The sequence below is a fragment of the Mixophyes fleayi genome, chromosome 2, assembly GCF_038048845.1.
Source record: "Mixophyes fleayi isolate aMixFle1 chromosome 2, aMixFle1.hap1, whole genome shotgun sequence".
NCBI classification, from domain to species: Eukaryota; Metazoa; Chordata; class Amphibia; order Anura; family Limnodynastidae; genus Mixophyes; species Mixophyes fleayi.
In genome coordinates this window covers 178,627,953-178,641,580 of record NC_134403.1, presented here as the reverse complement: position 1 = coordinate 178,641,580, position 13,628 = coordinate 178,627,953, and the positions used below count along the sequence as shown (strand labels likewise).

At 40.5% G+C, this 13,628-nt stretch overlaps 1 protein-coding gene across 1 annotated transcript in view; it reads left to right on the top strand.

Annotated features, from left to right (window-relative positions):
• Window positions 1-13,628, top strand: part of TMEM132E (transmembrane protein 132E) — a 376,668-nt gene that overhangs the window by 317,513 nt on the left and 45,527 nt on the right. Inside the window, exons 4-5 of the mRNA XM_075195036.1 lie at window positions 8,702-8,894; window positions 9,123-9,266. Of these exons, the coding sequence (XP_075051137.1) occupies window positions 8,702-8,894; window positions 9,123-9,266 (337 nt within the window). The remainder of the gene's footprint in view (window positions 1-8,701; window positions 8,895-9,122; window positions 9,267-13,628) is intronic.

Genomic DNA, 13,628 nt, shown 5'->3' with positions numbered 1-13,628 from the left:
TGCAAAGACCTTCTGGTCAGGAGATTGTCCTCTGAAGAGGACCGTGACATGCCAACAGCTCCACCCTCATTTTCTTCCACATCTATGGCTGCAAGGAAAAAGCTCAGTTTTCCTAAAAGACCCGCTGGCAGGGATGCTGAGAACATCTGGTCCGGACTGAAGGACCTGCCAACCATTGCAGACATGTCTACTGTCGCTGCATTGGATGCTGTCGCAATTGAAAAAATATTGGAGGATTATTTTGCTGACACCATCCAAATAGACATGTCAGACAGTCCATATTGTTACTGGCATGAAAAAAAAGGCAGTTTGGAAGCCCCTGTACAAACTGGCTCTATTTTACCTGAGTTGTCCCCCCTCCAGTGTGTACTCAGAAAGAGTTTTTAGTGCAGCGGGAAACCTGGTCAGTGACCGGAGAAGGAGGTTGCTTCCTCACAACGTTGAAAAAATGATGTTTATAAAAATGAATAATCAATTCCTCAATGAAGTACAGCACTGCCCTTCAGATAGTACAGAGTGACCTGTGGTTGTGGAGTCCAGCGGGGACGAATTGATAATGTGTGAGGAGGAGGAAGTACACACTGTAGGGGGAGAGGAATCAGAGGTTGAGGATGAGGATGACATCTTTCCTCAGTAGAGCCTGTTTAGTTTGTACAGGGAGAAATGAATTGTTTTTTTGGTGTGGGGGCCCAAACAAACCAATCATTTCAGCCACAGTTGTTTGGTAGGCCCTGTCGCTGAAATGATTGGTTTGTTAAAGTGTGCATGTCCTATTTCAACAACATAAGGGTGGGTGGGAGGGCCCAAGGACAATTCCATCTTGCAACTATTTTTTTGGCATTATGTGACCATTCAACAGTCGTTTGCCATGTTCAAAAAGTAAAAGAAAATGTCAACCAATTCAAAAAATGTAATCAAAAGTTAAATGCCCTGTCATTATTTAAAACAAGAGGTATTGACGTGCTAGAATTAGTGTAGTGTTAATATGTTATAAACAGGAGGTATTGTGGCCCCGGTATCGCATTTAGTACCGGGGCCACTCCTCTACGCAGTCCAGGTACATTATTCGGTGCGATTCATACCAGTTGATGGTTTTCTTATTATATTGTGGTGACCACTCCTCTATGCAGTCCAGATACATTTATTGGTGCGATTCATACAAGTTCAGGGTTTTTAATTTATATTGTGGTGACCACTCCTCTACGCAGTCCAGATACATTTATTGGGGCGATTCATACAAGTTTAGGGTTTTTACTTTATATTGTGGTGACCACTCCTCTACGCAGTCCAGATACATTTATTGGTGCGAATCATACAAATTCAGGGTTTTTAAATTATATTGTGGGGACCACTCCACTACGCATTCCAGAAAGATACCGCGTTGCAACGTTTTGGACTAATAACTATATTGTGAGGTGTTCAGAATACACTGTAAATTAGTGGAAATGCTTGTTATTGAATGTTATTGAGGTTAATAATAGCGTAGGAGTGAAAATAAGCCCAAAAACTTGATTTTTGAACTTTTTATGCTTTTTTCAAAAAAATCCGAATCCAAAACCTTAAATCCGAACCAAAACCTTTCGGGAGGTGTTTTGCGAAACAATTCCGAACCCAAAACATCACGAAAATCCGAATCCAAAACACGAGACACCAAAAGTCGCCGGTGCACATCCCTATTTGAAACGACAGCCAAGGACAAATAGGACCAATGTGCAAGTGCAAATAAAAGAAAAATGTTGTCCGGCGCTCAGAAACAAACAGAATTTAAAAATCACTGTGTCAGCATAAACATAAAGGAGAATTTTGTGCACAATATAGCTATATTGGGGTTAAGCTCACCTGCCGGACGTCAAGGCATCTACCTACAGGTGAGCTTAACCTTAAGTATGCACTATGGGAAGAAGGCAAGCAGACGGGGACAGTGTGCAATGTTCTGCTGGGAAACCTTGGATTCCGGCATTCAGGCGGATTTTATTTTGACACATACCACCTTCCTAAACATAGACTAAGTACTAAGTTCAGGGCAACTGTATTCCCCGATGGCGGTAGCCTTATTTAGCAGGATAATGCGCCCTGCCACAATGCAAAAATTGTTCAGGAATGGTTTGAGGAACATGACTAGGAGTTCAAGATGTTGACTTGGCCTCCAAATTGCCCAGATCTCAATTCGATTGAGCATCTGTAGGATGGGCTGAAAAAACAAGTCTGAGTCATGGAGGACCCACCTAGCAGCAGATACTTAAAGTCCTGTAAGTTGTGTACATCTCTTGGTGCGTCATGACATCTTCAGAGGTCTCGTGGAGTCCATGCCTAAACGGTTCAGAGCTCTTTTGGCAACATGAGGACGCCCTACTTGTTGCTGATGTGTGTGTATGTATGTATGTATGTATATATATATATAGTAAATCCAAAGCTTTGGTACCTCAGCCAGTTCTGTGTTAAGCAGAAAAAAATAAAGAAAAACGTCGAATTCAGCACCTGACTGTCAAACTATAAGCGAAAACATTAGAAGTATACGCACATATTGTTTACTTACAACAAACATCAGCCCCTTCCCCCAGGCAGAGCAGAGATTTCTAGCTTGACTGTATTCAACACCCTTACACAGGTGCAAGTGCTAATCATTCTATCTTCAGGCTGGAGGTCCAGAAGATCCAAAATGGGGCGTAGTGGATGGAGCATGCCCTTATTCTCCTTCCATAACACCAGGAATCTTTAACCAGTTTTCACCAAACACCAAAAGCCTTTATCAAGTTGTTTAAATACAGAAAACATTTCCCTGGGATTTTTAAAACATGTAGGTCAGAAATCTTGGACAAACATACCTGTCCAAAAACACTATTCCAGTGTTTGTGTCAAAAAAAATAAAATAAATATATATATATATATATATATATATATTTATCGGTGGTAGTCAGCATATCGATGCTCACTACCCCGACAACACTTACCAGGACATGATGATTCCGAAGGGCTCCTTATCGACAAACACCGATGACGACTACTGTTGAAAGTGACTTGAACCAATCATGAAGAAGTAATACGCCGGCTCCCCTTCATAACGTCATTCACCATGGCGACGGGATTATCGCTGTTCCTTATGTGGTAATGTAAGTATGCGCCTATGAACAATGTAGTTTACAAAGCTTTCAACATTGTACATAGGCGCATACTTACATTATACCATTAACAGCAGCGATATAGATATATATATATATATATATATGTTAACCCGTGCATGATACTCATGCATTCTAGTCAAATCAAGCTACTTAAGATGTTAAAAAGGTCCTTGTCATGCATTTAGGCCTAGCCCAGGCCTCCTCAGGGGAAGAGCGTTACTTCCCGACGCAAGCGCCCTTTTTTAACGTGGTTTTGTCCACATGTCACAACCTCATCATTTTTCTCCATCACCTCATCCTTCATCTTCATCGCCACATCCTTCATCAAGCTACTTAAGGTGTTAAAAACTCCCCACTGTCACCCCCGGCAACCACCAACCACTCCCAACTGTCACTTCTCCTTCAAGAAATATATAGGTCAGTGTATAACTCTGCCCAGCAGGTGGCGCTGCAGCTTTGTTTTTTTTTTTCACACACGCCACTAGGCATTTATATAGTAGATATGTGTGTGTGTGTGTGTGTGTGTGTATATGTGTATATATATATATATATATGATTACTAACATACCTATGTAAAGGGATAGATGACGTAAGCTGAAAGTCATTACTGTCATAAAGAAGGGGGAATTTCCATTGAATCGAGACTGTATATAAGTTTATTCAATTTTCATGTAGTTTATATTGCTTCACAAACAAGGAATTATTATAACCAGCAGGGGCCTATGCATTATACCAAGCAGTGATCTGCATTATATACCATTAAAGTTCTATACATTAAAATTTGCAGTGATTCTCATATTGCAACCTAAAATGCACTACACATCTTAACCAGCAACAATGCTCAAGGTATTAGATGGTTAATGTCCCTCTGGTTTATTTTAGCAGTCCTATCTGGCTGGGGCACTATGGCCCACCAGAGGAAATAATTGTGAGGTCATGTGGCTGCAGATTAATTTGCCCTCATCACTCAGATTGCAAATGTTGCATGGACGGTATTCCTACAAGAGTTTAACACCACTTTAAATTTAAATTTATCCTTTCCTCTTTCTGCTCTGCCCTGTCCCTCGCTAAACAATCCTTCTTTAAGTCCCTTATCTCTTCTCAGTCCTCCAATCCCCGCCGCCTCTTCGCCACATTCAACTCCCTCCTCTCCCCCCCTCCCACTGTCCCGCCTTCCCTCTCTGCCTCTGACTTCGCTACCTTTTTCTCTTCCAAAATTGAAGCCATTAGACAGAACATCTCCTCCTCCTATCCCTCTCCCACCACCCTCATAGCTTCACCTCCCTCCATTAACCAGCTGTGGTGCTCCTTCACCCCTACATCAGGGGAAGAAGTTCGCTCCCTTATTCTTTCCTCTCTACCCTCTACCTGTCCTCTTGATCCCATCCCCTCTCACCTCCTCCGCTCTCTCTCTCTCTCCTACTGCCTGCACTTACTTTGCACACCTCTTTAACCTATCACTCTCCTCTGGCGTAGTCCCATCCTCATTCAAGCACGCTCTTATCTCCCCTATCCTCAAGAAACTCAATCTTGACCCCACCGCTCTTGCGAACTACCGCCCTATCTCTTCTCCCCTATGCCTCCAAACTACTTGAGCGGATTGTCTGCAGCCGCCTCACCAGTCACCTCTCTGACAACTCCCTCCTTGACCCACTCCAATCCAGCTACCGCCCCCTCCACTCCACCGAAACTGCCCTGGCTAAAGTCACTAACGAACTCCTTTCAGCCAAATCCAAAGGTCAGTTCTCCATACTCATCCTCCTCGACCTATCTGCGGCCTTTGACACCGTGGACCACCCCCATCTGCTGCAAACTCTTCTTTCTCTTGGCCTCTCTGGTTCTGTCCATACCTGGTTTACCTCATACCTTGCTAACCGCTCCTTCTCTGTATCCACGTCTGGTTCTTCCTCCACCCCCTCCCCTCTCCCTGTAGGAGTCCCCCAGGGCTCTGTTCTCGGCCCTCTACTCTTCTCTCTCTATACTTCCTCCCTTGGTGCTCTCATCTCCTCATTTGGTCTTCAGTATCACCTTTATGCTGATCATATTCAGCTCTACATCTCGTCTCCCGATCTTTCCTCCTCCCTCCTCTCTCGTGTGACTGACTGCCTCTCAGCCATCTCCTCCTGGATGTCCTCACGCATTTTTAAAATTAACATCTCAAAAACTGAGATCATTGTTTTTCCCCCGCCCAGACTCTCATCCCACCATGACCTCTCTATCATTGTCAATAACTCCACTATCTCCTCTGTCACCCAACTCCGTTGCCTGGGTGTCACTCTCGACTCCTCTCTCTCTTTTGCCCCCCTTATTCAATCCCTTGCCCAAGCCTGTCGCTTCCAACTCCGTAACATTGCCCACATCCGTCCCTTTCTCTCTCAGGATGCCACCAAAACTATCATCCACGCTCTCATTATCTCCTGCCTTGATTACTGCAACCTTCTCCTTACTGGCCTCCCCCACTCCCACCTTGCCCCCCTCCGCTCTATACTCAATGCGGCTGCAAGACTCATCTTCCTCTCACGCCGCTCCTCCTCCGCCTCTCCACTTTGTCTCGCCTTACACTGGCTCCCCTTCCCCTACAGAATCCTTTTTAAACTCCTTACCACCACTTACAAGGCTCTCTCCCAGTCTACTGCCCCTTATATCTCTAACCTCCTCTCCATTCACACTCCTGCCCGCTCCCTACGCTCGGCCAATGATCGCCGCCTCTCCTCCACACTGATAACCTCTTCCCACTCTCGAAACCAAGACTTCTCCCGTGCTGCCCCCCTTCACTGGAACGACCTCCCTCGCTCCATCCGTCTCTCTCCCAATCTGTGCTCCTTCAAACGGGCACTTAAAACTCACCTGTTCCTTAAGGCCTACCAACCATCCATTTAACCTGCTAATCCTCCCTAGACCCCTCTTTTCTCTCCCCTTTGATTCACTGGCTCCCTTTTGTGCCTGACTTTGTTTACCCTCCGTTAGGATGTAAGCTCCAATGAGCAAGGCCCTCTTCCCTCCAGTCTCCATACCTGTTCTTCTGCTCCGTCTCTACTGCATCTGCCCTCCCGGAGTTTCTGAAGTACTGGTACTGTGTGTTTATTGTTCTGTACTGTTCTACCCTGTATAGTCTACTGTATAGACTACTGTTTGTACTGTGTGCGGCGCTGCGGAAACCTTGTGGCGCCCTACAAATAAACGATAATAATAATAATAACACCAGTAAAGATCCATCCCCAGCTACCATGCAATCTGTCCTTAATATAGTCATTGGGCAGCAGAGCTGTGTCAACTGGGAGCCATTGTACTGGGCATCAGCTACTAGGCTGCATAAGAATCGTGTCCTGGTCCTACTGCACAGTACCGTATTAATTTTAGCCAAAGGGTAATTCCATCCAAAACTAAACATTTTAGTTTTTGGTGGTTTTAATGATATGAAAAAATCCAATTATTTATAGTTCCTTTCCATGCTTTATTTAGTAGATCTGTTGGATCCCTGCATGGTCTAAATTTTTCACACCACACTCTACTCTCCTAATCCCATCTGGCCTGTTTGAAACAAACAGAGCTGGTGTTGATTCCCTTTTCCACATGAACTTCATTGGCATCGTAAAGAGTAGAACAAAGAGTGGCATGGAATCTTTAGAGGCATCAGGGGCGTTAGTGGATGTTGCAAATGGACTGTGGAAAAGCAAAAGTTTGATTTTCTATCTCATTAAACTACATCCACAAGTAATGTTTTAGTTTTGGTTGGCATTATACACGATTCATGGCCGTTTTGTCAGATATTGCGAGATTGTGTACGCTCCCACGATCATGTTTTGTTGTATCAAAACACATTGCATCTGTCAATTTGGTTTTATAAACTTCCTAAAAATCACGATCAATGCTGAAAAAATGTCTTTACAGCAGATGGTTATTAATGATGAAGATTACAGATCTGAAGGTGAATTGTGTAGGTTTGTCTACGCATGAATCGTCATACTCATCGGGCATTTCAGTCATTGGTGAAATTGTTAGTCATAAAAATATGATTACATAGGTGTGTACTCGGCTTTACCCTATTCTCAGAGATGCATTGGCTTTGGCTCAACTGTGCAAGCTAAACAAGCAAATAAAAGATTGGTAATTTGGGGCCAAGTCAGATGCAACATCACTGATTGGCAATATAATATGACACATTTGCAATGACAACAATCTAAAAATATGTGGAACTCAAGTACACAAAAAGGTTTTAACTGCTGTAAGATAGGATATATGATGGACTATATGCAAGCAAACCTAAATTAGCAACCTTCGTAATCTTAGCAGCTCAAGTAGACCAGGACTATCACAGCCAAATAGGCACTGTCGTGAGCTAATGTACAGCAAAGTGTATTCTACTTGATAAAAGTAGATAATAGCTTGAATTCTGTTGTCATGGAAACAACTTTGTTTAGCTATACTGCTCTGCATCAGGTTGCATTTGCACAGATTCTCATGGTGGCATACACTTAGGGGTATATTTATTAAACTGTGAAAAAGTGTAGATGTTGCCTAAAGAAACCAACCAAATTCTAGCTGGTTGCTATAGGCAACATCTTTTTCAAACCCTCAGTTTAGTAAATATACCCGTTTGTGTGCGGTAATGAAAAAGTCAAGATGAATTCATGTTTACATTTTTTATTTACCACAGTTTTCTTTCAATGTAGAGCTTTTAGCAAAATTCCAGGTTACCAGTTAATATAGGTAACAGTTAAGTGATTATACCGTACAAGGATCATAGCTGTGAATTGTCTTTAATGTTAATATCGAGACATTGTATGTTTGTGTGAGACCCAATCTCAGCTGGCCTTGTTCCACTGTGATTCTCTAATATACTTCAGCATTCACTGTCTTATATAAATCCCTCTTAGCAAACACCCAGACAGAAATTCTCACATTTTATGTGAAACAAATTGAAGAGATTTCTTCTTGACCCCTACTCCAATACATCCAACTCTCATAATTTTAGGAAATTTCAAAATAAAGATGACAGTTTACTATCATACTATTCATTATGTTTTGTAATGCATGGACATTATTTTTATTTGTGTTTCATTCTTGTATGACATGAAACCTTAACTTTGCCTTCTGAGTATATCCTTCTTGCTTTACAAAGGGCCTTTTAGAATCACCATGTAACACTTTACATTTTATTTTTTCCACTACTGCAATTTCTTTTGTGTATTTCATTTTACTTTAGTTGGGATATAATGGTATATTAACCAAATAAATACATAAACACACACACACTTGCTAATGTAGCTTAACAGACACCTGTTCAAACACCAATTAGCGTTCATACGGTCTGATTTTACATTGGATATGATTTATAAACAATGACTGGTACGTCTATGCTGTCTTGTTATATTGTTATATTTAGCTACTTAAAACTCATCAGATTACAAACACTTGCTTTATACACGTGACATTTTGATATTATCATTTTAAGTTATTAATTATTATATGCAGGTACATGACAGAACAAAAATAGTTGTAAAATAGAAAATTGCAGTTAGGAACAAGTAGGATACAATAGTTTTTATTTATTATGATTTATTTTTATTTAACTTTAGGAATGTTGAATCCCCGTATGTGATAATGCAGCTGGACTTTGAAATGGAGAATTTCACTAGTCAGTCGGTCACAAGGCGGATATTGTGGCATGTAGAATATCAAGGACAAAAACCTCTTCCTGATTCGGAGAAAGCAGTGACAGAGCTGACTGTGATGCAGAAGGATATTCGAGCTATAGTTCCCTTGGCAATGGTTAGAATTCTTCTTTCATTTTGTACATCTTTATTATTATATGTTGTACCATTTTCCTATTTGCTATATAGTTTACCTTCTCTTTTTGTTTTAGCGTTTAGTCCGGTTGGTGTGCACTTGTTCTGCTGTTATCTTTTTATGCCTCTCATTTATTGTATATATGTTTCTGTTCTTGCATTGACTCACTGGTGTACACATTTACATGTCTCTTATTTTCCCCCCTTTCAGGACACAGAGATAATTAACACAGCTATTCTAACAGGTCGGACAGTTGCTATTCCAGTGAAGGTTTTAGCCATCGAAGCATCTGGAGCAATCACAGATATTTCTTCTTTTACGGAGTGCAAATCCAGCAATGAGGATATCATTAAGGTAAGGAAGATGGGCGGTAGATCAAAACACTTTGTGTTAATAGTATACATTCAACAATGCTTCATTGTACACAGTTAATACCCTGGCCATGTTATGCCCAGTACGGTTTTATACAATGCATTCTCATGCAGTAAGGTTTTGGGATTAAACTTGTAAACTACTGGTATACCTATTGTACTAGAAACAGGGCTGCCAAGAGGAATTTGGGTCCCTGGGACAGCAGCATTTTGCCCTCCTCCCCCTCCACAGCCGATAAGGGAAGGTATTGTATGCAAGGTCACATGTTGGGGGCGTGGTCAACAATGGGCATGGCTGTACTTCTTTAGACATGACATATTGAGGGAGATTCAATTGCCGGCTATGTGACACGTAGACATCGGGCAGCACGCATTGCTGGCAATTACGGTAGAAATCTCCGCTCAATTTCCCTCGCACCACATTGAGGTGAGAGGAAAAATGGGAGGAGATTTCTGTCAAATCTCCGCCAGAAAATGTCTCGCGGACAGACCGGAAACACTTTGCGGCTAATTGAATCCCCCCATTATGTATTCAAATGGTGTTACTCTCACCTACCTGTTATTGCAGCTATAATGGGATTTATGAAAATGCAAAAAGCCTGTTTTCTTGAAAAACCTGATGTTTTTGACAGCAAAGGGCTTTTTTTTGCTTCGCCCTATATACTAATAGGGTTATTATTTGTTTTAAGGATAGCCTAAAACAAATAATATGAGGGGTACTGGGAAGAGCACTAGGTGTCAATCTGACACCCTGGCCCAGAGCTGGATTAAGGCTCTGAGGGTCCTGGGGCACTTTAGACAGAGAGCCCCAATGATGTAACATGGTTATCATTTTAGTCAAATTTTATACAATGCACATGTAATACTGTGTGCACTAAGTTAGGTGCACGCAGTTCTGCCTTCAGGAGCAGTACACAGTGAAGCAGGCCATACCTCACAACTGTCCTTGCAGTCAGACCAAATCCTGACTAAGCGGGACAGTCACCCAAATTTGGAACTGTCCCACCAGATTCAGGACATTTGACAGACTGTCCTGCACTCTCCTATCTGTTCTTGTCACTTTCACCACTTGTGGCTGCTGGTGTCTTTAGTTCAGTTGCTGCTTGTCTGGACCCTGGAATGTTAGATGCCCTATTTGAACAAAAATGGGTACATGAGATTTAGAAAACTCCAACCAGCCCTGGTGTTAAATGAGTAGCAACCACATTTTATAATAATGCCTCCCTTCATCCCCAACATTAAAATAATAATATTCACATTTGCTAAATTGATCTATTGCCCCCAAACCAGCCCTGACATTAAAATAATAGCAAACACATTTAATAAATAGACCTATTTCCCACGGCCAAAATGGAATGTGAACCCGCCCCCCAAATGAAAGTCCTTTAAAAAAAAAAAAAAAACTATAGAGCTCCAGTGGGCCCCCAGGCAGGCCCGAGCCCCGGTAGTTTGTACCCGCCCCACACCCTGTTGGTGCCCCTGACTAGAAGAGTGCTCCTGGTATATAGCGCTAACAGTCAGGGCTGTATTTAGAGTGGGTGCTGCTCTAGACATATTAGTGCATATGTGCCCACAGACTCTTGCCCATATTCAATGCTCCTTCCTCATTTAACTTGAAAAATATGTGGTTTCTAAAGATAAAGGGGCAAAAAATAAAATTAAGAGAAAATGAAAATGTACTGAAAAAACCCCCCAAATATCATAGAGCAATGTATATGCTGCCCACTTACTACAGTCCTAGCTGGGGAGGGCAGGCAAATTTTAGCCTGGGGGGCAAGACTCGACTCGGAAGTCTATTGCGAACATTTTAATGGAAAAAAATGCAGGTGGTCCAGTGACCCAGCCCAAGGTAGCCCGCTATGGGACCAGTCCGTGCAGTAGATGCCCCCCCAGCCCAGCCAGTGCCTTAGTCCTAGGTATTTACCTAATTTGCTAATACACTAAAGACAATTTTTAAAAAAAAAAAAAAATGTAATTTACCCGAACATGCTAATTGCATACTAAATAATTATATAAATAGAGATATTAACTGGTTGTCTGGCTTATAGAGCTCAATAAAAGTAAAAATCAATGACAATGTTATACATGCTAAATGCAGAGCATTCACATAACAAGAGATTGTACCAGAATGTGCAGCACAAAATCAGAGTGGAGCGACAACTCTCTAACCATGCACATTCCAAGGGATACAAGTTTCTTATGAGACATAGGTAAAGCATAATAAGGCAATGTTTTAGGGAGCATAAGCTCATTATCAAACCAATACAGGAACGGTGCAAAAACAGCACTTTAAAAGCATAAATATACATAAATGTAACACAGACGCCTTCAATCCTCATTGGTATCTAGTCAGAAGTCAATCCCTGACATCTGTAGTGCATATTAACAAACTCGCTTATGAACAGAACATGAGATGGCTAAATAGATATATCGCTATACAAAACAAATGACACATGGAAACAGTCTCATTATATCTACATAATTTTCTGGCAAGAGTTCTGACAACGTTAGACAAAATAAATGAGTGATTTTTCAAATCATCAATATATAATTACTCTACAATAAATTATTCTTGCTATCCACACTTAAATTCATAGTCTGTAAAGGAAAATGCAAAAATCTACTAATGAGACAAAAAAGAGCACAATTAGAATTTACAGAAAACAATTAATATTCAATTTTTCATCCCACCCATATGTACAGAATTCAATTTTTATATTCCGAATGCTTTGCTCTACCTTGCTGCAGCCAGCTTCTTTGATTTTCTTTTTCCTGTTCTTTTTCTGTGTCCTTCTGAATATCAATAACCTTTTAATGTTTCTTGGCACAAAATAACAAATAAACATTGTTATTAGAGTTACAAGTTAAAAAGCCATTGATGACTTTTTTTAAGGATATGCAAATGAATTCCCTTTACTGATACAGTTGCAATTTTGGCAGCCAAGGTAGGGGAATGAACCATTTTTTCTGGCACATAGGAAATATTGTTTTGCTGAACTGTTGGGGTTGTGAACAAAGGCAGATATGGGCCAATTAAATGAATCCTTTATTGGGACAATGTTAAAGTTTTCAGAAGAGTAACAATCGAAAAATAACAATTTTGACTGCTAAATTAATTTTGTTAGTGACAAGTGGCACCTTTGCCCTCCTAACCATATTAACCTGCGGCATTGCACACAGGATATGGATTTGTATTGCTCCTTGGACTTGTGTCATGTTCTTAATTTTGCTCTAATAAAGGATTGATTTAACTGTTCGTCCTGTATGCGATCACATTTTTTTATTTATCTGTCAATTTAAATAAATAGTATGTTAGAAATGTGCATAAACTTCCCAAACTGAAAAGGAAAATACCCTTTTCGCACATAGGCCTAATTGTCATTAGGTTACTAAAACATAGATTATTCAGGACAGAGAACCTAATTTTTCTATATATTTGTTTTAAATAGTGGAAGCTGTCATAATATTTGCACTAGAAAAGAAGTACACATAACCCCCCAAGCACATTGCTGTCAGTCAGTAAAAAAAGACTAATTAAGGATGACTATTATTTATAAATAAATTGCAGAAATCCTAGTTTGTTTTTGTGACAGGATGGACAGCCTATGCCCCCCTGAGAAGATGTTTGACTGCACCAAATGTACCATTCATAACCTCCACCGCTAATATAATTCCCCTTAACACCAATATTGGTGTGAATATTTATTGAGGAGGGGTGCACCCGGTCATATAAATGGATAACCTTAATAAACAGAGACAAGAGAAAATGACCTTAAGGGGCACTCATGAATGGGTATAAACAACATATATATCAGTATTATATTAATATGTTAACATTTTTAAAATCATTCTTTATTCTGTATTGTGTTTGGAACGTACTTCTAGTAGCGAAATATTTAAAATTTGTAATAGTAAACATACATTGACAATGATAAATCAGTTAAAATAGACAATATTTATTGTCTAGCCGCGAAGCTACTCTGATATCCTTATATAATAAATAGATTAATGCTTTCATAGGACCGCTCTATAATATAGCAGTCAAACTCCGATTGCTAATTTGCAAGAATTATCTTCCTCAATTGAGGTAGTATCTCTGTAATGGGCTAATTAGGGGTTAAATCTGTCAATGGATTGTATCCCTTCTTATATTCCCTAAAGCCCCTTAATACCAATAATGTTGGCTACAGATAAAGATGCATCCCTATTAGTGTCATATATTGATTATCCGGAGTGATGTTATTATTAGACCAGTGATCTATCTCTATACCGCTTCTTCAATAATACTAACGATATATATGGAGAGAAAGAGAAATTTCTTAAGGTCTCACACTCAACAGTACTG